The 26,619-nt window shown below is 40.0% G+C and overlaps 2 protein-coding genes across 4 annotated transcripts; both read left to right on the forward strand.

Moving 5' to 3' along the window:
- The first annotated feature begins 553 nt into the window (after positions 1-553).
- On the forward strand, positions 554-10,041 carry LOC129193007 (kelch-like protein 28). Of its 2 annotated transcripts, none has more exons than XM_054797557.1 (6): positions 554-701; positions 1,370-1,630; positions 1,726-2,363; positions 2,441-2,884; positions 5,746-5,954; positions 7,228-10,040. In XM_054797557.1, exons 2-6 carry the CDS (start codon positions 1,370-1,372, stop codon positions 7,389-7,391), a joined length of 1,716 nt encoding a protein of 571 aa, XP_054653532.1. In that variant the 5' UTR covers positions 554-701; the 3' UTR covers positions 7,392-10,040. The 2 variants fall into 2 exon arrangements, with proteins under 2 accessions (XP_054653532.1, XP_054653529.1); XM_054797554.1 differs by having other exon boundaries at positions 580-701; positions 1,358-1,630; positions 7,228-10,041.
- A 1,051-nt stretch (positions 10,042-11,092) lies between these two features.
- On the forward strand, positions 11,093-26,502 carry mthfd1b (methylenetetrahydrofolate dehydrogenase (NADP+ dependent) 1b). 2 transcript variants are annotated; one of them, XM_054796253.1, is made up of 28 exons: positions 11,093-11,244; positions 12,962-13,046; positions 15,453-15,512; positions 15,597-15,650; positions 15,759-15,895; positions 16,877-16,977; positions 17,078-17,214; positions 17,467-17,578; positions 17,675-17,802; positions 17,989-18,086; positions 18,170-18,343; positions 18,989-19,125; positions 19,206-19,252; positions 19,358-19,465; positions 19,554-19,628; positions 19,706-19,808; positions 19,914-19,990; positions 21,516-21,656; positions 21,774-21,842; positions 21,985-22,096; positions 22,208-22,347; positions 23,462-23,503; positions 24,338-24,438; positions 25,090-25,267; positions 25,351-25,458; positions 25,664-25,816; positions 25,899-26,007; positions 26,090-26,502. In XM_054796253.1, the coding sequence occupies exons 1-27, from the start codon at positions 11,207-11,209 to the stop codon at positions 25,986-25,988; spliced, it is 2,805 nt and encodes a 934-aa protein (XP_054652228.1). In that variant the 5' UTR covers positions 11,093-11,206; the 3' UTR covers positions 25,989-26,007; positions 26,090-26,502. The 2 variants fall into 2 exon arrangements, with proteins under 2 accessions (XP_054652228.1, XP_054652229.1); XM_054796254.1 differs by having other exon boundaries at positions 25,899-26,003.
- Positions 26,503-26,619: the final 117 nt, after the last annotated feature.

A 26,619-nucleotide genomic window follows, 5' to 3' on the forward strand; every position in this document is an offset into this window, starting at 1 on the left:
AAATTGCTCAAAAATACGTTTGTTTATCTGTGCAGCGTTTGTTTGTTTGTTTATTGCCTAAAATGTTTGTCCTGTGTTTGATTGTGATTATAATTCTAATAAAAAAAATTAAAGGAAAAAACGAGCACTCACTCAATGATCTTGAACAATTTTCATTAAAATTGTTTGACAGAAACCAAACCATTACGATTACCATAACCATATTTGTTTGAAACATTTTTCTCATTTAGTTTAGTTGAAAAATAATTTATCTTTTCAGCAATATTAGTTGTAATTTTTCAACAATCCCCACATATCGCAATCGCTTTGTTTGCATTCTAAATGTTTAGGACATTTTACAATTATTATTTATTAATTTTATTTAAATGCATTTATTTACAGTAGTTTTATAAATATTCGTAGAGTTCACTAAATTTACTAGTTTTCAATGTCACATTGACAAAACCCCAAACATGTTCATCCCAAAACATTTTTATCGCCTGTAACGACAAAGACCGTGCTTTTATTTTGAAAGTAGCGGAAGTGGGTGTGCTGTTTACGCACTCATTTATTACAAGAACTCATCTGTAGCTTTGTAGCTAGCTTGGCAGTTGGTTGTTTTCCTAATAGCCGCCCGGGGTTCCCACACGTCGTCACCGCTGAACTCCATCACTGCAAAATCGATTACCACAGCGGCTCACCGGGCAGACAATAAGTTCCAGGTTCGTTTTACTTGTGTCGCAACGCATCAGCGGACAACTAACCAAAACGTTACGTTTGTTGTCTGTCAGCCATGTTACTGTATGTCAATCAATGATACAGCTAGTAACCGTGTTTATTTTTAGCAGCTATTTTCTGCGGTGCCCCGAATACAGAAATGTGTGTTTGTTTTGTCGTAATGTAATATTTTTGACAATTCAGTATTTTAAGGTAAGTGCCAACGTGCGGTCCGCAGAAAGTGTTAATGCTAAATTCGTTGGATTTACTGTGTGCTAGCTAGCGCAATAGCATTTGCTGAGGTGAAGCTAGCATGGTTGTTATCATTTGATTACCATGCAATCATATCAGTAACACCTTTCAAAAAGCAGTTTTTTTTATCATGGCGGAAATTAACCAACATACCACAACGTCAGACGGTTGATTAACATCATCTTGAGCACTGGATGATCATTCTTCAATAGAAGATGACTCAAATATTTTGGATTATGGCTGCATAACACCAATATAATTGTTAATCTCTGCAACAAGACATATTTCCCTGGCGTGTGTATGTGACCTTTTATAGGTGTCTCATTAAAGAACGTTTAAAATGAATTGACCTGCAGTTAAACAATACCACTGATGGTACAAAATGTCAACATGGCACTCATTCATGTAGTTCTGTTCTCAGATGGATCAACAGGACCAAGCCTATATGTTTGCCAGTCTTACACGGCCGCATTCTGAACAGCTGCTGCAAGGCCTTCAGCTCTTGCGGCAGGATCACGAACTATGTGACATTGTGCTTCGTGTGGGTGATGCCAAGATCCATGCCCACAAAGTAGTGCTGGCCAGCATCAGCCCTTACTTCAAGGCCATGTTTACGGGTAACCTGTCCGAAAAGGAGACTGCTGAAGTTGAATTCCAGTGCATTGACGAGACTGCCTTGCAGGTAGGACAAAAAGTTGAAATGGCATCCACCAATTTACTGTCTGTTCCTCTAGTTTTTACTGATGACTCTTTTTTTTTCTCCCCTCCCCCATGTAGGCCATTGTTGAGTATGCTTACACTGGCACAGTATTTATCTCCCAGGAAACTGTGGAATCTCTGCTACCAGCAGCCAACCTTCTCCAGGTCAAGCTTGTACTAAAGGAGTGCTGCTCCTTCTTAGAGAGTCAGCTGGATGCTGGGAACTGTATCGGCATCTCTCGCTTTGCAGAGACATATGGCTGCCATGATTTGTGCCTGGCTGCAACTAAGTTCATCTGTGAGAATTTTGAAGAAGTTTGTCAGACCGAGGAGTTTTTTGAACTAACAAGAGCAGAGTTGGATGAAATAGTATCCAATGACTGCCTTAAAGTGGTGACAGAGGAGACTGTATTTTACGCCTTGGAGTCATGGATTAAATATGATGTAACTGAACGACAACAGCATTTAGCTCAGCTGCTGCACTGTGTGCGCCTTCCTCTCCTCAGCGTCAAATTTCTGACTCGTTTATACGAAGCCAACCATCTTATACGAGATGACCACGCGTGCAAGCACCTACTCAACGAGGCCCTCAAATATCATTTTATGCCTGAGCACCGACTGTCCTATCAAACTGTCCTGTCTGCACGACCAAGGTGTGCTCCAAAGGTGCTGCTGGCAGTAGGAGGCAAGGCTGGACTGTTTGCCACATTAGAAAGGTAATAACTCAAAAGCATCATGTACATTTACTAGTGAAATGAAAAGGAGAACTAATGTGTTTTGTACCTTCTGGCAGCACGGAGATGTATTTCCCTCAGACAGACTCATGGATAGGACTAGCCCCTCTCAGCGTGCCCAGATACGAGTTTGGAGTGGCAGTGCTTGACCACAAGGTGTACGTAGTGGGAGGCATTGCAACACACATGCGTCAGGGCATTAGCTACAGGAGACATGAAAGCACAGTGGAAAGCTGGGATCCGGAAAGCAACACCTGGTCTTCAGTCGAGCATATGGCCGAATGTCGCAGTACACTTGGGGTGGTGGTCCTTGCTGGAGAGCTGTATGCACTGGGAGGCTATGATGGCCAATATTACCTCCAGTCAGGGGAAAAATACGTCCCCAAGTTGAAGGAGTGGCAACCTGTGGCACCCATGACCAAATCTCGGAGCTGCTTTGCAACCGCTGTGCTGGATGGCATGGTGTATGCCATTGGGGGATATGGACCCGCGCATATGAACAGGTACTACTGCTCTTGTTTATCTGAATTTTGAAGTATGACTGTCAGTTTTCCTTGTCAATTTAAGAGCGACCCACACTGCTGAGCTGTATACAATAAGCAGTTACAGTAATCAAGGTATTACCGATTCAATCTGGTCTGACGAACTTTGCCAGGGAGAGACCCTGTTTAATCATGTCGTGGTCTATTTAAATAAATGGCTGCACCTCAAATACATTCCTTGTTTGGGGGAAAGTAAGCAGGCCGTGTCAGTATATGGCTGTAATTACTTTTACCTCTGCGGAAAATATGATGATATTTCATATTATGACAAATCCATATGTACTAAAAATGTACCCTTAATAAATATGTACCGGTACCCTTAATCAATTCCTTTGGCCACTACTGTATATGGTAAAATACAGTAATCAGTAATTTGTCCTATTATAAATTCTCTGTAGAATATCTGCAAAATATATGGGGAAGATCATTGGAAGAATACACATTCATTATAAGAAATACAAGTTGATATCAGCAAGTCAACAAACTGTTCTTCCTTGTTCCGTCAGTTGAGCCTGGCACATATTTAAAGGAAGTGGCAATCAAGTGAAGGGTGTCAAAGTGTTGCTGAGAAAATGGCCAGGGGCTTGTTTATGAGTGAAGTCAAAAGTGACGTTTTTTCTGAAGTTTTGTCAAGTACCGCCTGTAAGACGTCTGCTGTTGGTGTGGATCTCTAGTGAGCACGGTCTCCGTTACTTGTTTCCTTGACTCCCGAAAACCTTTGGGAGTATCTGTTTGGACAAAGACTCTCTGGAGACTGATGCTTTTCCTCTTTCTCCCTGTGGCTTTTGTGCACGTGGCTCATGCAAAACAGTCCCATATTGCCAATGTTCCAGTGAGTCTTTAGGGGACTTATTCAACCTATTTCTAACCATGGCCAAATGCATGTTTGGAAGGAGCTAGTTTACTGGTGTTCTACTTGTTTTGTTTGCTTAATTTTGTAACCTTTTTGTACAGGTTCAACAAGAGCACTAAGGAACTTAAACTGGTTGGTAGGGTGTTTTTTTTGTTGTTTTTTTTCTCACCTTTTTTATGTAAAAATTGTGGTCAGTGTTCCATTGTAGTCCTGTAGGACAGAGTAATGTTAATTTGTTAGTAATTGTAATTGTGTGATTCAAATGGGGTACAGTAAACCCTCGTTTAACGTGCTTAATTGGTTCCAGAATCGACCGTGAAAAGTGAATTTCCGCAAAGTATGATTCCTTCTTCATAAATGGAATATCTTTGTATTTATTTCATAGAAAACCTGTTTAAGGTCTTTTAAATATGTAGACATGCTGAGAGAAAATAAGCCATTTAAGTTTACCTTGTAGGGGAGCAGAATCGATGGCTGACAGGAAGTGACGTTGGAGTTTCAGAGTTGAGCTTGTTGTGGGCTATGGCCGCAACAGTAACTAGTGTTGTTGTTGTTGTTGTTAATGTTTTTCCTGTTGTGAGATAATTAAAACCTGCAATAAAAGCCGGTTGTTCATGTCTGGTGCTTCGGTGGTGGTCTCACCGAACAATTGCTGACACCTAGTGACCTATGTACAATATTACATTCACAAGTTGGTGGTCATAATGGCTTATACTGTATTTGTATTTTACTTCATTTTGCCATTTTTATGTTTGAAAATACTTAATTTGAGCAAAAAATATGTACAATTTACTTAAGTATGCATATTTTCTGACTAAAAATAGGCCGTGGTCAACCACGAAAAAGCAATATCTTCATTAATTGTTTGCAAAACCACCATAGAGTGATGGAGCGATGTTTCAACCCCAATGTATCGAGGGACGACTCTATTATTAGTGTTTCCTACACGGCTACCGTCTATCGGTGGCAGTTGGTTGAAGGGGTTGGGGCGGTAAATGACAATCTAATTTGCATAAGTGACAAGTGAAACTGTCATCGCTTTAACTTTAACTATTTATTTAGCACAATATATTACAGCAGGAGCTGCAGCTTGTTGAAAGAGCGACATGCTCTTTCCTTTGAAAGTCTCTAAAAGTGTCCAATAAGACCAGAAAAGGTCACTAGATTTTTGACAAAGACGAGCTGCAGGGGTCTGAATACTCGCTAAATATAGCAACAAAGTTGCAAAGTTAGCAACACTACCTCTCCTGTTTTTATTCTCCGGCAGACCTTGTACTTATGAGGAGTGTTAAGACGCCATCTGTGCGACAATGTACATTCACAGGCTAAATGGGTAGTGCCAAATCTACTTGTGGCGGTCCAAATTTATTCATGGCGAGCCACCACAAATTAATGAATATATGGGAAACTGATCTGAGTTTTAATGTCTGTCATGAATTGTATTGGTTTTAGTAATCCCATAATTACCCACTGTGCCGCCTGTTGATTGATTGCAAGACACCAGTTCTGTTTACAGATGTTTATTTCCACCACACCGTGGACCATTGTAGAATTAAAGTACACACATATAAATAAGATAAAACGACAAATTATACAGCAATTAGACAACAACACTGTTTAGCATCAAAGCTAATACTGAATATGCGTAGACACTGACAACTTTAGCCTGCTTCTCAATCAACAGCAGAGTCGTTCCCCAGAGGCAATCTGGCTTCAGACATTACAGTGTTGTCCTTTTTTCTTCCTTTTAACTTCTTATGTCGTTTTTTAGTAATTGTTCTCTTCTTAAGTGCGCATAAGTGTGTTAAACATACCGAGTTAACAGTACAACTTCCTGTTTGGTACATTTCAAAATAAATTCAGCATTACAGCTGCAGTTACAGCCACTCTGATCAGATGTGGTAAATGTAAGGAATCAAACTTGTGGAATATAAATAACCATATATGATGATGCATCTTGTATGCACAGTGTGGAGCGGTACGATCTGAGCAAGGATGCTTGGGAAATGGTAGCCCCCATGGCAGACAAGAGGATCAACTTTGGAGTTGGCGTCATGCTTGGCTTCATATTTGTGGTGGGGGGACACAATGGAGTCTCTCACCTGTCCAGCATCGAGAGGTATGATCCGCATCAGAACCAGTGGACAGCCTGTCGACCAATGAATGATCCACGCACTGGTGAGTCAACGTCATACATAGAGTGCAGGAAAATTATGTGGATTTACTTTAATTTTTTTTCCATAAATAAGTCTAATGGGACCATACGTCCATATTCGTGAGGTTTTGTACAGAGTAGTCCAGACAAAAAATATTACATGCTGCATACACTTAATTTGTTTGTAAACATTCAAATTGATAAGCTGTTAGTGTTTGGAATGAATATTATAGAGAATTTCCCAACCAATAGGGCAGGGGTCACCAACGTTTTTTCTTGCGAGAGCTACTTTTAGAAAATGAAAATGGCCACGAGCTACTCATTTTTGTAGAAATGACTTTCATACCTTATTTCAACCCAAACAAATCAAATATGCTTGTTTTACATTCACAAAATGCTGGTATCCACAACTCATACATAATAATAACTCAAAACATTTCTTTCTAGTGTTCTCACAATATTAACTGAAAACCTGAATGAAAAGCAGGCATGCGGGCACCAGGTTGGTGACCCCTGCAATAGGGCATACATTAGGTGTGTGCTCACTGCTTTCTTTAGATATCATTAAACCTTTGTTTGGTAACTGCACTAGTTCTCAACAAGGGCAACAAATTGTGTCTGTTTCTTCATTTATTGTGAATTCATGACCTTTTTTGTCTTAAGTGTCAATCTCATTCAAAAGACAGACCATTTTATTTATTTTATTGTTGTAGTTAAAATGGTCATTAATGTGGTAGAGCTGAGGTAATTGACTCGCTTAGCCTAGCTCGCTGCTGGTAAAACATTGTGTGTTTGTCAGAGAGCTTTTTCTCCATTTTTTTCCACTGAGTGTCACTACCGTCCTTGGGCTTGTCCATATGAACACGGATTTCCAAAATACATATTTTTCTCTGCCTTCTGGCTTGTCATCCACATACAAACAGGCTTTTTTCCTAAAAGACATTTTCCAAAACTCCACCTTCAGTGTAATGTGCAACATTATCTCATGATCTAAACAGTATTTAACACTACATGACGAATTTGTTGCCTTACATACACTTTGATGCAGTGGTAGCCGTGCACAGAGATTAAACCAAAAAATTCCACCAATACAATAGCAATGTCAAAAATGAAGTAAGAGTTGAAGTTTAAATATTTAGTGGCGTCACCAGCAACTTTTCACTTTGTTTATCTTGAAGGTCTGCGTGGGCAGTGAAACTATTTGACCTAATTGTCCTCTACATTAAGATAGTACAATTAGCTATATATTATCAAAAATGTATTAAATTTGACCTAGTGGTATGAATTGTGTTGCAGGTGTGGGCTCAGCTATTGTAGACAATTACCTGTATGTGGTGGGAGGTCACTCAGGATCCTCTTACCTGAACACTGTCCAACGCTACGATCCCATCTCAGACAGTTGGTTGGACTCCAGCGGCATGATGTACTGTCGATGTAACTTTGGTCTTACTTCCCTTTGACCCATGGCCCAGCCAGCTAGCACTTAATGAGACACCTAATTAGACACAAAGACCCTTCCCCCCCCAGTTGTATCCTCTTCCTGCCCCACATTCATCCTCCTGGTGCAAAGGAGTGCCAAACACCAGCATGAGAGACTGTGGACAAGGAGGCTGCTGGATGGATGGATGGATGTGATAGGCTAGCTAGCTGGCCATGGGGGGAGGTGTAGGCTGCAAACATTAAGAGCTTCACTCTTCTGCGGACAAAAAGGCCTGATGATCGGATGTCTGCTCTTACGGCCCCGAAGAGATGACTGCTCTGTCTGCTGGACCACAATGAGGACTAGGAGCCATTTCCCAGAGGACTGTGGGAGAAACTTGTCACTTTAATTTGAATATTTTGTTTTACTTTGACCATTTTTTTTCTTCCATGCCTTGTAAACACTTAAATCTTTTTCTAATTTCCCTTGCTGCAACAAGGACCATGTGTTCAACTTCTGGAGAACACTGTAGTTTTCTTGTGAATATATGTGTGTTGGCCGTGTAGATGGGTGTATGTCTGTGTGTATGCTCAAGCGGTATGTGCATGTCGGATAACATTGTTTTTGTTTGTGTCTGCATGTGGAACGAATGCTTGTGCCTGGTGACACAAGGTTCTGCAACACAATATGTGCGTCACAAAATGAGGACTTAGAATATTTTTTCAACAAGGGCTGCCTTTCTCTCTTGTGTAAATAGTCCAAGTTCAATATATAGATATAAATATAACCTTAATGCATCGCCCTGTAAATGTTTTACCACACTGGGTCGTCTATGTATGTATGTATGTATGTATGTATGTATGTATTTATGTATGTGGATGAGGAGGTGACAAATTCTGAAGTCAACCTCTCGTCTGCTTCATTGTCTGTTTTCGCCTCTGTTGTGTCTTTCAGGGCATGTTGTGCACTCTTCTTTTTGTTGAACCTGACCCTCTTTGCACCCTTTGGTCTGTCTGCAACACCAACTGGTGCTATTTTTAGGCTTCAACTGCAGATCTGTGTTGCCTCACACAACTGGGTCAACCGCTGTCTGCTTCACGACTGTCTTAGGTGTTCATTTGTTAAAACACACGCACTCCACGATACAAAAATGAGAAGCCCGCACACCATCACTCACTATATTTTACGTGAGATTTTTTTGTTTTCTGGAGAAGTCATGCACCCAGAATCAATGGCTCAGCTGTAGATTAAATGTATTATCCATGCCAACAAAACTTTGGTCACAATCTTAGCAAGTGCCGAAGCATTATCCACTTTTTGGTGCAACCCTTGTTCCCACCCCCCTACCCCGTATCTGCAAAAAATTGCAGCCAGCATTCCTTGTGTTCTATGTCAAGATATGTATTTTTTTTTTTTAGTTCTACTTTGTGGGGTTAAATCTAGCCATGCTGTCAAACAGTATGTTGACTGGTGGAGAAGATGTCACAGGATAGCGGAAGTCTTCGGTGTAGTTGGCACTTACCAAACTCAATGATACATATTGTGAGTTGTACATTATGTTTTAATGTAGGCTAGCAGGATTTAGCTCATGCAATAAGACTTCCTGTTGGTGTTTATATGTGTCTCTGTAAAAAGCCAAGGCGATTTATTGCTGTAACAGAGCATGTGTTTAACACTTGTGGCTGCTCATGTTGTTGTACGACTAAACACCACATGGTGTGCATGTTTTATTTTGTTCATATGAATGTTAAATTTAGGTTATTTTTAGCTACAGGTAGATTCAAATGGACTGTTCCAAATACTATGATAACCACATTTTGGGCATATGTCTGTCTATCCATGAGCTACACTGTTTAAATAGCCTGGCAATGGTCACTTCCACATTGTGCCCGTACTTTAATATGATAGAGTTAACCATTACTTCCCTGAACAATTCAAACCAATAGTAACATAAGTTACATCCACCTTGCAAACTGGTAAGGTTTTTTTTTTTAACATACTTTAAAATGTTTCTGCAATTTTGAAGCGTAATATTTAAAGAAATGTGAATGAGTGAAGTATTTATGATTTTATGTTTTTGTTTGATGATCTGTAACTTTTGTTTTTTTGGCTCCCTTCCTGAGTATGCAGCACAAGTCACGCAGGCGTAATTATGTGCTGCTGCCATGATATAGCTTTTCTTTTTTTTTTCAAGCATATGCCAACTGATTTTGGAGAAAGGCTAACGAAAAATCTGCAAACGTGAATCTGCAAAAAGAAAAAGGACGCTAAACCTGAGTTTCTACAAATGTTCTCTTGTGGCCTGTCATTGCCACCACTCTTACCAAAGTGCTTGTTTAAAGACATCCAGTCCACTCGTACGCAGTTTGTCTGGAGGAAAAGAAAACCATTTGAAACTGATGTCAATGCTAGCCAAATGATCACTCTGCTTGCTTTGTTTTTTTTTTTTTACATGTCCCATTTGTAGACCTGGAGTGAGGTGATGGTCGTGAACTTGAGTATCCTGTGGATGAATACTGGATGTACAATCTAACCCTCAAAACCGTAGCCTTCCACATTTGATTGAAATCCATTTTACATACATAATTGTCTGTCTGTGAGGTGCAGTTGTACCCAGTTTTAAAATAAATGCCTGCCTTAAAAGGTACAGTCTGCTTTTCTCATGTAAAAAATGTTATGTAGCACCAAATATTTACTTTTTACATTTTTCACTGCTTAAATATTGGAAATGGGCCAAGCATGCATGATTATATAACACTTGTATAAGATAATAGTTTGCTTCGAACATATTAGAATACTGTAATTAAAAGACGACAGGGATGCTTTTACTAAAGGGTGTTACTGTTTCTCATCTGCATGTGCAGGAGTGATACATTCGCTTGTCAGAGGCACAGCTGTAGACTAAAGAGGAGAGCTGCAAGAGAAGAGAGAACTTTTTCTTGTCCTATTAAAGCAACTTTTAGCAAGATTTATATATTTTACAATAGTGACAAGCACTACTGTAAATGTTTCAGACCACCATTAAATTTGTTATTTACTTAAGTGCCATATGTACACACTTAAATTAATGTACTGTTGTATTCATGTTTAGTAGTTTGCATGCTAATTCCTGGTTCATGTCATCCCATGACATTATCAAGTGGGTGCCATTATGACTGTGGGGGATGGACTGAAATTGGTCTAATGGAAATCAAATAACACGATTTACCTGTGTGTGTATATATATAAATATATGTGTGTTTTACATCTCAAGTACATATATATACGTATATATATGTTTTACATCTCAAGTACCCCCCAGGAGTGCCGTCAAGTACCCCCATGATTGCTCGTACTGAACTCCAATTTCAGAACCAGTGACATAAGGTACGCTAGAGGCACTGTATGAGGGGTATTTAGGAGAATTCTAAGGGCCCCTGACAGACTGACAGGCCCCTGACAGGGCCCAGGATTCTTGGCGGCGCACCTAAGAAGGTACGCTATAGACATAACAAAACATCTGAGCAGTACAGTGCCATCTGCTGACAGCAAAGGCCCCGCCCATTCAGTGGGCGTTGCACACAACAGAAAAATGTTATTGGTCAAGATTATCTGTCGTTCCAAATGAAACACAATTGGTTGCCAAGTATTGACAGTCGCTCCAGAACCCCGCCTCTCCACCTATCAGAACGCCCGTTGGTCAAAGTACGTACATCCAAATTCCTCAAACAAGGAACGCCCAAAGTTTTGCACAGCGAAGTGCGCTTTACGTCACTTCCGTCGCTTGTCGCCAAAGTAAAGTTTGTGGGCGCACTCTCGAGGCAGTGAGTCTGGACGAGGTAATACTTCATTTGAAAGGACTGTCAACCCACTAAGATGCCAGCTGAAGTCATAAGTGGCAAGGAAGTGTCGGCGTAAGTCAGCTTTTTATCTAGTGCTTTCGTTTAGCTTTCAGTGTTAATTCTGACTTGACCAGCACAGCAAAGCATGGTCCTGTATGCTGGCTAACTTGGCAGCTAAATTAATGACATGAGTAACCCATTCCACTCCTTTTGCACTCTCATGATGTATTGTATTTGTTTTGTTGTTACAATCTTTGCACATTATACCTGCAAGTATTGTGCATTTCTTCAACAACTTTAGCACTGCCATGTATCAGGTGATGACCACGTGCAGGAATATTTACTGTACAGCCAGGCGCTCACAAGATGATGAGCATTACCCTCGTAAGACACTTAATATTTGTATTTGCTATAAAAAGCGTAAAAGCTGTCTTCCAAAACATCTCAAATCTGTTATGCAAAGAAAATTACTGTGCCACGAGAAACTGTACATGTTGCAGTATTGTGTAATAACTTCGCATCTGACCTTTGTCCACTTGAATCATAGACGGTTTGTTTGAGGAACCTTTGCCAATGTTTCTATTGTTAAACATAGTGTTTGATATTCTAATCGATTATTTAAGTTGATGATAGTCGCATGTGCTAGTCACAAGACGAGATAGGCTGTCCACTCACTGTCCCTCAGTGCACTCATTATATGGTCATTTAATACAGCACAAAGGAACTATAGAGGGAGGCGTTACATGAAAATCCCGTGAAGCATGACAAAACATAGAATGCTAATACTCTTGCTACAACTGTTGTTGTAGGTTGTAAAACTGGTGAACTTAAGCACACCTACTGTACCACATTTCAGTGTACTGCCTGGTAATTATTTTAAAACAAATTCATGTTAACATTCATGAATGCCTGTTAAATTTTGGTTTTGTACCTTTCCTCGATGAAACACTCAGTTATGGCATGTATTAGGGCTGCACGATTCTGAAAAAATGTGAATCTCTCTCACACACACACACACACACACACACACACACACACCATTTTAATGTATGGAGTTAAAGGCGGAGGCTTTTAGAAACTTCAATTTCCTCCGTTACTTTGGTGTGAGTAAGTCGTGTCATGCATGTATAATCAAGAATAGATAAATGACCTGCATGTGTGCAACACACACTCACATTCACTCCAGCCCAGTTAAATTAGGTCATCCCTTCATAATCAAGAGTCATGCTTTGTCTCTTATGCTCATCAGATGGGGATAAAATCGACAAAGCAATTTCACAAGATCCACAGTGAGTTTCACTATAATTTGTGACAAGAACCCAAGGGAATACAATAAGCCATAAGCAATAAGCTTTGTTCACATGAAGGAAATAATAAGGCTTAAAATGGCTTTTAGCTGCTGTAAGTTAAAGTCCAACTAACTTTGCGTCACCGTCTTGATTTGCTCAGCTGACTGAATTGAGGTTTGTCTGTTCTGTCAATGTGAGACTTTGCATTGTGTCCCCTTCTCAACACCATGACATGATTAAATATAAAGGGCACCAATAGGACCATTGTTGCATGTGCAATCATAAGTTACAAGATAATGTTGATTAAAAAAACAATTATTTTTAAATTAAAGAGTAACTCAATTAGATACTGTACATTAATAAAAATAAAATTGTAATTAATAAATCAATTTAATACATCAAATACTGTACATTAGATACTGTACTAAACCATTTGGCTTGAGTACCCTGCAGCCCCTTAAAGCTGCTTGGAAGTAAGTTGTGCTGTTTTTCCTGCCCAGGCAAGTGAGGGAGAACTTAAAGAAGGATGTAGAGCAGATGAAGCTTCAGGACCCCAACTTCCGACCAGGTCTCGTGATTTTACAGGTTAGTAGACAGGTCAAAGGGTAAAAGCAAATTTTTCCATGTCTTTCCATTATATAGAGTTTGTAAGGAAAGTGAGTACACTCCTCACATTTCTGCAAATATTTTATATCTTTTCATGGGAGAACACTAAAGAAATGACACTTTAATACGGTGTTTAGTAGTCAGTGTACAGCTTGGTAATAGTGTGAATTTATTGTCCTCTCAAAATAAGTCGACGCACAGCCATGAATATGTAAACCGCTGGCAACAAAAGCGAGCGCACCCCTTTTGAAAAAGTACAAATTGTGCCCAAAGTGTAACTATTTAGTGTGGATATCATTATTTTTCCAACACTGTCTTGTCTGTCTTGGGCATGAAGTTCACTAGAACGTCACAGGTTGCCACTGGAATCCTCTTTGACGCCTCAATGACAACATCACGAAACTAGTGGATGTAAGACAGCTTGCTCTCTATCTTCACCTTCCGTTTGAGGAAGCCCCACAGCTGCTCAATACGGTTTAGGTCCATCACCTTTACCATTAGTGTCTTTTAGCAAGGCAGTGATCATCTTTGAAGTGTCCTTATGTTGGAATACTGCCCTTCGGCGATGCTCAGTTTCAGAGTGTGGGTATTATGAGCAATGGCTTGCTGCATTCAAGTATGTAATTTAAGTTGAAATCACATGTTCTGAGTGTATTTTGGGGGATTTCCCATTATACGTTAATGTTGATAACAATATCCACTTATTGTTACTTATTGTTTTTTTTTCTGTTTATTGAGACCACACATGTGCATAATAAAGATGATGTTTGGAGTGTCCGTGAAGGCATCTCGAAAATGACAGAGTGTTGTCCCCAGGACAAACGGACGAGAGACGTGTTTGCGTGTTGGAGACACAATTATGGTGTTGGACTTGCACTGCTGTAGATGCGCTCAGGTTAGAATAGAGCTATTAAAGAGCGTCAGACTCTCAGATTGTGGGGACGCGACACTGTGCCTCCGTCTCCTGTTACAACAGAGAGTTGTGTCTTGCCATGATGCACATGCATTAATAAGGCTAAAAATGATAACGTAATTAATTAAACCAACTGAAGGGGTACTAGACTGTGAAACGTTTGGGAATCACTGGCGTAGAACATCTTAATGTAGAGCAACAACTTTTTTTTCCACATTCTCGGAGAGCTCTTTGCCATGAAGTGCCTTGTTGAACTTCCAGTATGAAAGCGCGTGAGAGCGATAATGCTAAAGTTAACACACCTGCTCCCCATTCACACCGGAGACCTTGTAACACTACTGAGTCACATGACCCCGAGGAGAAAAAAATGGCTAATTGGGCCCAATTTGTACAGTTTAACATAGGTGGTGTACTCACTTTTGTTGCCAGTAGTTTAGACATTAATAGCTGTGTGTCAAGTTATTTTGAGGGGACAGTAAATGGACATGGTTATCCAAACTGTACACTGACTACTTTACATTGTATCAAAGTGTCGTTTTTTTTAGTGTTGTCCCATAATAAGATATAATAAAATATTTGCAGAAATGTGAGGGGTATACTCACTTTTGTGACATACACTCCTGATCAAAATTGTAAAGGCAGTTGGAAAAATTGAAAGAATTTACATGTACAAGGAGTTTCTAAGTAAAGCTTCAAAATGCAAAAAGAAGAAACTGAAGTGCGACAAAATTTTGAGTAAGCAATTTATTGCAAACAACCATTAAACTGAAATAGGCTGTTCATCAGCTGATCAAAATTTTAGGACCATAGCTCAAACCCACTCCGCAACAGTGACAACCTTCATTTTGGCAGAAGATGTCCCGTGTCTTGACGGACGGCCAGTCGGATCCTCCGTCTCAGGGCCGGTGAAATTTTTTTGTGTCTACCATTTGACTTTTTTGTTCCATACTCCTCAGGATCTTTTAAGAAGTTCAAAATGACTGTCTTACTGCGTCCAATCTCAGCAGCAATGGTGCGCTGTGGGAGGTCTTGCTTATGCAGCTCAACAATCGAACCGCGCTCAAACACAAAAAGCATTTTGCCTTTGCCATCAAGAGAGCTGAATACCTGACAGAAAATGACATTGAATCCACATTTGGTGGTCTTAAACTTTTGATCAGCTAACAAATTTTTGCCTTGCTCCCTTTTCTTCTTTTTGCATGTTGAAGCTGCACATAGTGCAAACTGTAAATTCTTGCAATTTTTCAACTGGTGTTGAAATTTTGATCAGTGTGTATTGTATGATGACATGAGTTGTCATGTACTCACTAATGCTATATGGAGGTGGCCAGCAGGTGAGAGGGACTGAACTTGTGTTGTTTTTTTTTGCTGTCAAACTGGAAACTGTGTTATTATTATTTTGTGTCTCTCACATTGGTCGCCAAAGATAACCTCTGTACTTTTTCGTAAAGCAACACTCTTTGTCCCTACAGGTCGGGGATCGTGATGATTCCAATCTTTATATCGGCATGAAGTTGAAGGCTGCAGCTGAGGTAAGTAATTTCATCGAAACATCACTTCTCTTGTAATGCGTTTGCAGTCACATCGAACGTGACGGCTCTCTTATCTTTGAGCAGATTGGAATAAATGCAACGCACTTGAAACTTCCCAACACTGCAACTGAAGAAGAGGTGTGGAGGATTTATTTTTTTTTAATTAAAGAGAACTTTTGGAAGTCGGTTGATTAATGTAATGTAGCACAATATGGATGAGTTCAATGTTTTTGTTTTCTGTCTCAGATTCTTCACAGCATCTCAGAGGTGAATGAGAACTCGGCGGTCCACGGCCTCATTGTCCAGTTGCCTTTAGACTCGGTCCACAAGCTTGACACAGAGAAGGTGACTAACGCCGTGGCTCCCGAGAAGGATGTAGACGGGTAAGCACGGGCAAGCTTGAAATCAAACTTCCATTTTGCTTAAACACTTGAATATTTGTACGCATCATTAATTATCTCTGCCAAGGAGCTTACATTTGCATTGCCCTTTGGTAGTTAGCAGGGTTATGCAAAATTACTTCATGAACATTTGTGGAGAGCCGCTTGGCTAGTGAAATATTAGTGTGTGTGAAATCTGTGGTCAGTTATAACCAAGATTATGCTGCAAGGTGTTTTTTCTTTTTCAAATAAGAAAGGGCTGCTCTGAGACAGCTTTCTGAGTGAAAACTGACTGGCTGAGTGAAAAGTGTGGACTAAATGAGTGGCTTAACTGTGCATGTGGAACTGGGGCATGCTTTTATCTTGATGGCCGGACTTACCGGAGACAGGAAGTGTTACAGAAAGTTTGCATGACTGATGCCGAAGGGACAAGAAAGTGATTTTTCGGTTGAGCTTCTTTATTTTCATTTTTTATTTAGACAAAAGTAAACATGTACAGCAAATGTGGCATCACTTTCAAGAACATTTCCTGAATGAAATTTCCAGAACAGGTTGCTGCAAAACGGAAAGGAAATAAAAGTTCAGTATACATAATTAACAAAATAAATGGTAAACAAGAAAACAAATGGAAAATGAAATGATAAACGAGGTGTTTCCTACAAGATTCAGGTCATGAATTGGATGAGATAGTTCCATGGCTTGTTGTGTCTGAGGTGGACAAAAAAGAAAGCTACTGTTCATGAAATAGACAGGTGTGAAGTGTGCAGGTCTGAAGCCGCTCACAGCGGGTGATGGAAAATTTGCGGGACATTGATTCGAGTGTATTCACATCAATTCCCATAATTCTCATGTAAAGTTTTGCAACTCTATGCAGGACTCTGTAACTATTTGATGCTGATCCATATTATAATCTGTTCATCCTTGATAGAAGTCTGTACTCTTTCAAGTTTCCTGATATTTTATTGTGTGTGTGTTTGTTTAAAGGCTGACAAGCATAAACGCAGGAAAGCTGTCTCGTGGAGACCTGAGTGACTGCTTCATCCCCTGCACCCCAAATGGCTGCATGGAATTGATCAGACAGACTGGTAAACAGAGCAATTTAAGCATCTTTGCAGTAGCGTTGACAGTATAATAACTCTAACAAGAAACAAATAAAGAAGTTTGCTATCCACTGCTTCCCTGCAGGTGTTTCCGTGGTGGGGAAACGAGCGGTTGTGATTGGTCGCAGCAAGATTGTGGGCACACCAATGCATGACCTTCTGCTGTGGAACCACGCCACTGTCACCACGTGTCACTCCAAAACAGTGGACCTGGCTGAAGAGGTAACAACTGTCTAATGATCTTGCACAAGTGTTAACTTAGTCTCCGTGACAATGTCAAGAGTTATGACTGTGAAGATGTGTATCTCAATCTGAAAGGAATGTTATGTTGCTTTTTACTTAATCTTGGCTGCCCCCAAGTGGCAAAAGTATGTAACAGGTTTCTAAAACAGAAACAGCTATTAGGGTTATGCATCAGTCGCTGTATGGTATTATCCGTGCTGAAGATAAAGATTTTATTATGCGTCTATCCAGGTTGGCAAAGCAGATATTCTTGTTGTTGGCATTGGGAAAGCAGAGATGGTAAAAGGAGAATGGATCAAAAAAGGAGCAGTGGTCATAGACTGTGGCATCAATCTTATTCCAGGTTCCTTCCCTTATTAGACTTTTCAGTTTCTTTCATTTTTTTCCCTGTAAATAAACATGTTGCATTCATGTCCAAACTTCTATTTATGTGCCGCAGATGAGAGCAAACCCAGCGGCAAGCGGGTAGTGGGAGATGTTGACTACAATTCAGCTAAGGAGCACGCAAGCTTCATCACACCAGTGCCTGGTGGCGTGGGGCCCATGACAGTTGCCATGCTGATGGGGGTAAGGTTACTTCTTAATGTGACTTTGGCAAATTATTCAGTTTGGTTGTTATTTGTTGCCGTAATATAGACTGAAAGGAAATAAAGTTTTACATACAGGAAAAAATGTACTTTAGTTTCAGTGACTCACCCAAAACACAAGCATGTGTGTGTGTGTGTGTGTGTGTGTGTGCGCGCGTGCATGTAGAACACAGTGCTAAGTGCAAAGCGTTTCTTGGAGAGCCATCAACCAGGGCGGTGGAGTATTTCTTATATTAAACTCAACCTCCAGAAGCCCGTGCCAAGGTTTGTCATCGCCTGTTCAATGCTCCACAAGCAGGGTGATAAGCTAAATGTGTTTACATTTTTTTTGGTCATCTTTTGAACAGCGACATTGTGATTTCTCGCTCCTGTGTGCCCAAGCACATTGACCTCCTAGCAAAGGAAGTGGGCCTGCTCTCAGACGAGGTGGAACTTTATGGCAAAACCAAGGCCAAGGTCCAATTGAGTATCATCAAGCGGCTGCAGGCACAGCCAGACGGCAAATATGTGGTGGTCACTGGGTATGCTGCACTTTTACTTCCTCTGTAATACTGACTTGACATATTTGACTCTAGGACTTGTGAGCAATTGTTGAAGGTTTGAAACTTTTATTTTGTGCCCAGTAACAACACAGTTCTTATACTGGGCAATGTAATTCTTACCTGAATAATTTCCTGTGACACAGATCTAAGAACAGGATTAAAAAGGAGAAATAAAATGTAACGACTTCATTGTAAGCTCACAAAAAATATATACAAGTAGTGTGTCTTACCAAACTAAGTAATAGGACAGACTGAATTAAAATGTGCCATTTATTGGTTTACATATTGGTTCTTCTGTGACAGTCAATCAAAACTGATGGCGTCTATTTTTTCTATACAGATCTTGTATTGCATCTCATTAGATGATGCAGGTATGCACTTGCACTCAAAAATATTCAACCTCCATTGTCAATCACAATTGCACAACATTCAATAGATGGCAGATAGTGACCATTTTTTATGTTAGAGGGGTTGAGCTATTGAAATTGTTTTTGTTTTGTTGGTTTATTGTAAACTACTGCAAGTTTATATACTTTGCACAGAAATATGAATTACAAGGTGGGGTTGAATAATTTTGAGTGCAACTAATGTAGGTGGCTCTGACATGATTTTCTGTGTGTGCAGTATTACGCCAACTCCACTGGGGGAGGGAAAGAGCACCACCACAATTGGCCTGGTCCAAGCACTGGGGGCCCACATGAAGCTCAATGTTTTCGCTAACGTCCGCCAGCCTTCACAGGGACCAACGTTCGGCATTAAAGGTGATCATTGAGCAATGATTCGAAGCTGGTGAAATGTGAACAGTGCCACAAGTACCAAGAGGTTTGCTTTACGACCACAGGTGGTGCTGCAGGAGGTGGATATTCTCAAGTCATACCGATGGAAGAGGTACCTTAATGGCTTCTCCATAATGGAAACATGCCGCTCATCCAAATATACTGTATACCATATATATTGTAAAATATAAGTAATACATTAATATCTTGTTTTCAGTTCAACCTACATCTCACGGGAGATATCCACGCCATTACGGCGGCCAATAACTTGGTGGCTGCTGCCATCGACGCACGCATGTTTCATGAGTCAACACAAACTGACAAGGTGACTTTTTTTTTTGCCTGATTTATTATCAAAATATATTTAACATGAGAAGTAATCACTGTTGTCTTCATTATTATGAACATATAAGGCTCTATACAATCGCTTGGTCCCCCTCAGTGGAGGACAGAGGAAGTTCTCACCTGTTCAGGTCAACAGACTAAAAGTAAGTGATCTTTTCACTCTCATGTCCTTTTACCTTCAGAACAGTGCTGTCACACTCATGTGTGTGCTTTGATTTAGAAACTGGGAATCGACAAGACCGATCCCACCACCCTGACTGAGGAGGAGATCGCCCGCTTTGCCCGTTTGGATATTGACCCGAGCTCAGTGACGTGGCAGAGAGGTGAGAATGTACCAGAAATCTTATAATCCTCCTATTTCAGCAGTATTGTAAATACTGCTTTGTGTGTTTTTGTTGAATTGTCGTGTCTCTTTTGTGTATGTCTAGTTTTGGATACTAATGATCGATTCCTTCGGAAGATCACAATCGGGCAGTCGCCTACTGAAAAGGGCTATACAAGAGAGGTAAACAGACAGTAATCCTCTTCTTCAGAAATTTTGTTCACCAGGTGGTAACTGTGGAAAGTACTTTACAACGTGGGGAATTTAATTTCTCTTTTTTAGCCATGTTGTTTTTTTTTTAATGACATGTCGTGTTTCCCACAGGACTCCAATATATTTGTGCCTAGGTGGGGTTGGAGTGGGCCTAATGATGTAATCATTGAATTTGCATAATTGGCTATGACGCACTTGCACAAAACATGGAAAGCAAAACAAATATGTTTAAAACTACAAATGACTTCTGTTGCTAAACCAACAAGATGGAGCTGCCTTTTTTGTAATGATGTTACAGATTTAAATTCAGTTCGGAGGTCAAGTGGCTGAGAGTCTTGTGCTTTTGGATGTGGCGGTTCCATTCATTGACTTGTTTTTGCCAGTGCTCACTGCTGATTGCAAACACTGCCCCTGGCCACAGTGGGGTTGAGGGGGGAAAAAAACCAAACGTGTCACTCCATGATTGACTTGTGCCTGTGAATATTCTCATTCATCCAGGTCATTGTATTCTCAGGTCATTGAATCGCAACTGGACTGTCTCATCCAAGCAGGCTTCATCAGTTCAAAGACTAGGTGGGACACACACCAGTCAGACTAGATAGGACAGCTGAACGCTTGGTGCAAAATCCAATCTATTTCTCCTATAAAGGAGGAGGCAGGTCCAGACAGGAATGCTTTGGCTCTTCAGTGGTTGGAATACAATGGAGTGTGGCCTCTGCCCCCCAACGATGGTGGTTTGGGTGCTATCACCTTCGTTAGTGTCCCATTCCGATTTGATGATGGTCATGGACCCACCTGAAGCCAAGGTTTCAATTTGCCTTGTTTATATGTTAGCAGCTAAATGACTGAATCTTTTAGAAAGGGATGAAAGGACAGCATTGTATGTGGGAGAAAGGTAGTGTCGTACACCGCCACCCCCCACTCCCCCAGAGTACTGTACCTACCTACCTTAACGTTGATTGCTTCCCTTACTCGTCTTTCAAGCCATCGGCCTTCTCTGTCTAGTATGTGTATATTTTTGTCTTTCTCTTTGAGGCGCGGGTAGACCGCAGAGTCTTGACCTGAACAGTTAAATAGATTGGATTTTATACAAAGCTCTCAGACTAGAGCTGTCCTATCTACTCTGACTGGTGTGTGTCCCACCTCGCCTTTTGAACATAAACTGATGAAACTGGCTCGGATGAGACAGTCCAGTTGCGATCGATTCAATGTCCTGAGAATACTGTGATTGAATTCTATTGTATCATATCGTTTTTGTTATCAGTTCAACTTTGGCTGAAATCTGTGCTCTGCGGAGTGCTATTTTAGTTCTATTAGAAACAATTGTCACCATGATGCAGTGCATTTCTTTCTACACTACTGCAACCTACAATAACAAACATAATGTCAACATGTCAGCATCTAGTGCAGATAATTTCATTCATCTCTGACAGTGACAATCAACACTGAGCATTTTGTTTTGTCGTTCATTGTTCATGTCTGTTGGCTCTTTCAGGCCCAGTTTGACATCACAGTGGCCAGTGAAATCATGGCAGTGCTCGCCCTCACCAGCAGCTTGGAGGACATGCGTCAGCGGCTGGCCAAAATGGTGGTGGCTACCAGCCGTGGCGGACAGCCTATCACCACAGAAGATCTGGTCAGTAGCCTTCACTTACTAAAAATACGTTTGTCTTGATTCTTGATATCACAATAGTACAAATAATCCATAGGAATTGCAACATGCAGTTAAGGTGTTGTGTTGTGTGTCCTATAGGGTGTGTGTGGTGCACTCACTGTGCTAATGAAAGACGCCATCAAACCAAATCTGATGCAGACTTTGGAGGTGGGTACAACATAGACTCTTTCTAATCTAAAAATAATGAATTTCAAACACTACAGTTGATACTTCATCATGCAGAAGAGCGTAAATGCAGTCTGATTTAATTGTGAGTTTTGAGTCTTATCTAACTTGTACAAAACCACAGGGAAACCCCGTATTCGTCCACGCTGGCCCCTTTGCCAACATTGCGCACGGAAACTCCTCCATCCTCGCTGATAAAATTGCTTTGAAGTTGGTTGGACAACAGGGCTTTGTCGGTAAGCGGAGGAAAAGTTTACGTTGATGTTGTTTTTTCTTAAGTCGTGCACCTTCCTGTTCTAAATGTGATTCACTTTGTCCTTAAATCTGTTGTGCATTGTGCCAAATAGTGACAGAGGCTGGCTTTGGAGCTGACATTGGGATGGAGAAGTTCTTCAACATCAAGTGCCGATATTCTGGCCTGAGACCTCATGTGGTGGTCTTGGTGGCCACTGTCCGCGCCCTCAAGATGCATGGCGGAGGACCAACGGTGTGTTTCCTCAACCTGATACCAACAAGATAATTGTTTTATTTTGAAAAACTACCAACATTATTAGAAGAGCAGGGGTGTCCAAACTTTTCCTGGAGAGAGCTGCATACAATAAAATCAAAGGATACGGGGGCCACTTTGATAGTTTACATTTTGTCAACCAACCCATGTAGATATGCTAAGAAGTTATACATACAGTCATGGAAAAAAGTACTAGACCACCTATGTTTTTTCAGTTTATTGATCCATTTTAATGCCTGGTACAACTAAAGGTACATTTGTTTGGACAAATATAATGATGATGATAACAATTATAGTTCATAAGAGTTTAATTTAAGAGCTGATATTGAGCAGCGTCCATGGTTTTCTTGATAATAACCAAAATCACTTAAGATCTTACATGACTAGCTATGCCATTGTACTGCCGAAAAAAGTAATTGTTATGAGCTACTTTTGTTGTCATTGTTATATTTGTCCAAACACAGGTGCATTTAGTTGTATCGGGCATTAAAATGAACAAGAAACTGAAGAAACAAGGGTAGTCTAATCATTTTTTCCATGGCTGTATTTCAAGAAAAAACAGCCTGCATCTCAGCTTTGTGTTATAGGTGAAAGTGTATTATTACTATTAACTTTTTCTGCTGGTTTTACATTTTTGCTGTTGTTGTTTTTCAATTTTACAAATAGTTTTTAGATTAATTGTTATTTATTTTTTTGTAATATTATGAATTTATTCCCATAATATTTTGATTTTCTATACATAATCTAATTTTTTTTCCCCAACTTAATTTTCCAAAAATTGACACTTAAAAAAAAAAAATTCAGACTTTAAAATGTGTTTTAAAATTTCAACATTTTGCTTTGAAAATGAATTTTATTTACAGTATTAGGACTTTATGCTCGTAAAACATTTTTAATGTTATGACTTTGTTCTAATATTTAGTAAAATTATTGCTCTGCTCTTTTATTTATTTTATTATTTTTTTAATAGGTTGTCTTTTTTAATTGTATTTTTAGAATGTGCCTTGGCCGGCACTTGGGACACCCTTCAATTAGAGTGGCTTCTTTATTAGATGAATTAATAGTGACCTAAAACTTGTGTTTTATGTTTTAGGTCACTGCCGGCATGCCGCTGCCCAAGGAATACATTGAGGAGGTAATGTATACTAGCTGCCTGACAGCCTTTGATCTTTTCCACTTATGTATTTCTCATTCAGAGTTCTCAGTGGCACCTTCGGAGAATGATTAGTGCGGATTCACACTGCAGCTTTTTGGTCCGCCTTGAACAAACTCGAGTTACTTTCTTTGGAAAATCCTTTTATATTTTATATTTATTCTTATTGTATTTGAAAAATGTTCTTATTGCTATCTTGCTTTGTTTTATTTTTAAGTGTATAAGTTTATTATGACATTTTTGCAGAGCTGCTGGAAATATGAATTTCTCTTAGAGATGAATAAAGGATCTCGATCTCTTTATTGACTATATCTCCATCTCTATCTATTATAAATCCAATATTTTTGTAGTTAGAGCATAGAAAGCCTGTTTACATCCTTCTAAATATGTTTTTTTAACATTAGAGCCCTTTTGACATTTGTATTACCCAATATAGTAGACATAATCAGCGATAAGCCATTTAAGACATAAATAAGACATAAATGCTTATGTGTGTTGCAGTAAATATGTTCCAGTGTGTGGGGGGACAGGAAGTGACATCAGGGTTCAGAGTTGAGTTTTAGCTGGAGTGGATTACGGCCGCAACAGTATCCCGTGTTGTTATTATGATGATGATTATTGTGAAGTAAAGCCACAAAATTCGAACCACGATGATGCGAGGGACGACTAATTGGAAACTGACAAATGTGATAATACAGAAAAATGTACGCAAACTAACCAATGGAAATCAGACCTTGTTTTTGAATTGTGGTTCAGGAGAACTTAACTTGATAGAGGTGGGGTTTTTTAAGTCTGTGTGTGTTGCTTTCTGTGTAGAATCTTGAGCTGCTGAGGAAAGGTTGCAGCAACATGAGAAAGCAGATTGAGAATGCAAAACACTTTGGGGTCCCCGTGGTGGTGGCTGTCAATGCTTTCAAGTAAGTGTGCATTCATTTTATCAAGGGAACATTTCCACATGATATAGGTTAGAACAGTCCACCCTGGTTTGCGCTCCCACTGCGGAGTGATTAAGTGTTAACATCACCGCACCAACACAACATTGATAACCCGCATTTTGTCTGCTTTGTTGTTAACATGTGGCTATTTATTACAAGAAGAACACAAGCTTTGTCTGGGAAAAGATGTAATTTATTTCCATTCATTATCATGACTATTTGCTGTTTGGTCTTGTACCATTTGTGGATGGTACCTCAGTGGGAGGTTGCCAGAAATAATACTATTGCTTTCCTCCCCTTCAAAATCATTGATAAGGGCAGCTAGGCTACTTTCACACTGCAGGTCATTTCCGATTTTTCTCATATGTGACCAGTATCTTATTTTTTTTCATGTCAATGTGAACAGAACAATTACATTTTTTTTTTATGCGACCGAGGCCTCTTTTCTATGCGGATATAAATCCCATGTATCCGATATTACTGCAGTCTGAACGTTCGAGTTGAATATAGCCAACCAAAATGTGTGAACGTAGTCATAGAAATGTTCACTCGCTGAATTTGACTTATAAGTCTCTTGCATTCATTTGATACTTATTGATGTATATCCCTTATACTGCTGCTGTTGCTGCACAGGACAGACACTGATGCTGAGCTGGACCTGGTCTGCAATATGGCCAAAGGTGCTGGAGCCTTTGACGCTGTGCGTTGCAACCACTGGGCTGAGGGTGGGGCAGGTGCTCTTGCTCTTGGACAGGCCGTCCAGAAGGCCTCTGAGGCCCCCAGCAAGTTCAAGTTCCTCTATGACTTGGAGGTATTGGTCCAAGGCAGCCCACAAACATAAAACACTTGTCTTCAGCCAAATCATTTTCCATACATTTCTCCTTTTATTATTAGCTCCCTATCACAGATAAGATCAGAATAATTGCCCAGAAGATCTATGGAGCAGATGATATTGAACTTCTCCCAGAGGCCCAACACAAAGTGGAGCTCTACACCAAACAGGTCTACATTTTTGGACATTGGATGTAGTTTGATGTGCGTTTTTACTTGTTGTACATACTGTTGTTTTCCCAATGATAAAAGATGAGACTGTGTACCTTTTTCATACAGTAATATATATAAAGACCCTTTTTACAGAAATAATGTAATCATTATAGATAGAAACAACAACCAACACAATCAAAAATCGTAACTCTTCTGCCTTCAGGGTTTTGGCAACCTTCCAATCTGTATGGCGAAGACCCACCTGTCGCTGTCTCATGAGGCAGACAAGAAGGGTGTGCCCACTGACTTCATCGTGCCAATCAGGGACATCAGAGCCAGCGTGGGCGCAGGCTTTCTCTTCCCGCTGGTCGGCACTGTAAGTTTTTGTCTATGTTAGCACAGCCTCGTCAACCTTCCATGTGGTTTCCAGCGAGAAATAAACTGTCTCTTGCTCCTAGATGCCCACAATCCCTGGTCTGCCCACCAGGCCTTGCTTCTATGACATTGACTTAGACCCTGAGACTGAACAGGTCAATGGACTCTTCTGAGCTTCTGCACTAGATGTTGGTAAGATAATATCATATGAAAGATTTCTCAGCAATATTTTCTGTTTTTTTAATATTGTATTATCTTTTTTTCCCTTCCTCAGTTTACCAAGGTGGTCTCTTGTTGCCCCCAACTGAGTCTTGAAAACAACTGGAAGCACCTTCAGCTACACGACTGTATATACCAATGTTGGCTTACTACTAATTTCTTTAACAGCACGATTAATCACTGAACCGTCTCATACCTTGAGATGAGTAATTCTTGATTTACTTTTTAAATGCTGGGAGATTCCGCGTACTCTATCATTTATACGACAAACAAACACTGTGTCTCGATAGCATACTCACATGTGAAAAGCATTCCATACCATTTCAAAACAAACAAAAACATGTACGGTATGTTGATAGACTTTTAATTACCCTTACTGCAAATGAAGTATTTCAAACATTGTATAACAGTGCCTAAACTGATAAATCTGCCAATTCTGCACTAATAAAAAATTTTAATACAATGGTGGATGTTGGCCAACATAATGCATTTTATTATGAGCATAAGCCTTATTTACAGTCATGGATAAAAATATTACACCGCCCTTGTTTCTTCAGTTTCTTGTTCATTTTAATGCCTTATACA

This window comes from Dunckerocampus dactyliophorus, chromosome 13 (genome assembly GCF_027744805.1).
Source record: "Dunckerocampus dactyliophorus isolate RoL2022-P2 chromosome 13, RoL_Ddac_1.1, whole genome shotgun sequence".
Classification (NCBI taxonomy): domain Eukaryota; kingdom Metazoa; phylum Chordata; class Actinopteri; order Syngnathiformes; family Syngnathidae; genus Dunckerocampus; species Dunckerocampus dactyliophorus.

Bases quoted from the DNA above. Each gene is read 5' to 3' on its own strand.
- mthfd1b (XM_054796253.1), top strand. From the start codon at position 11,207: ATGCCAGCTGAAGTCATAAGTGGCAAGGAAGTGTCGGC. The intron at 16,978-17,077 runs GTAAACAGAGCA...GCTTCCCTGCAG, and splicing joins GGAATTGATCAGACAGACTG to GTGTTTCCGTGGTGGGGAAA. The intron at 19,466-19,553 runs GTGACTTTTTTT...TGAACATATAAG, and splicing joins AGTCAACACAAACTGACAAG to GCTCTATACAATCGCTTGGT.
- LOC129193007 (XM_054797557.1), top strand. From the start codon at position 1,370: ATGGATCAACAGGACCAAGCCTATATGTTTGCCAGTCTTACACGGCCG. The intron at 1,631-1,725 runs GTAGGACAAAAA...TCCCCCATGTAG, and splicing joins TTGACGAGACTGCCTTGCAG to GCCATTGTTGAGTATGCTTA. The intron at 5,955-7,227 runs GTGAGTCAACGT...ATTGTGTTGCAG, and splicing joins AATGAATGATCCACGCACTG to GTGTGGGCTCAGCTATTGTA.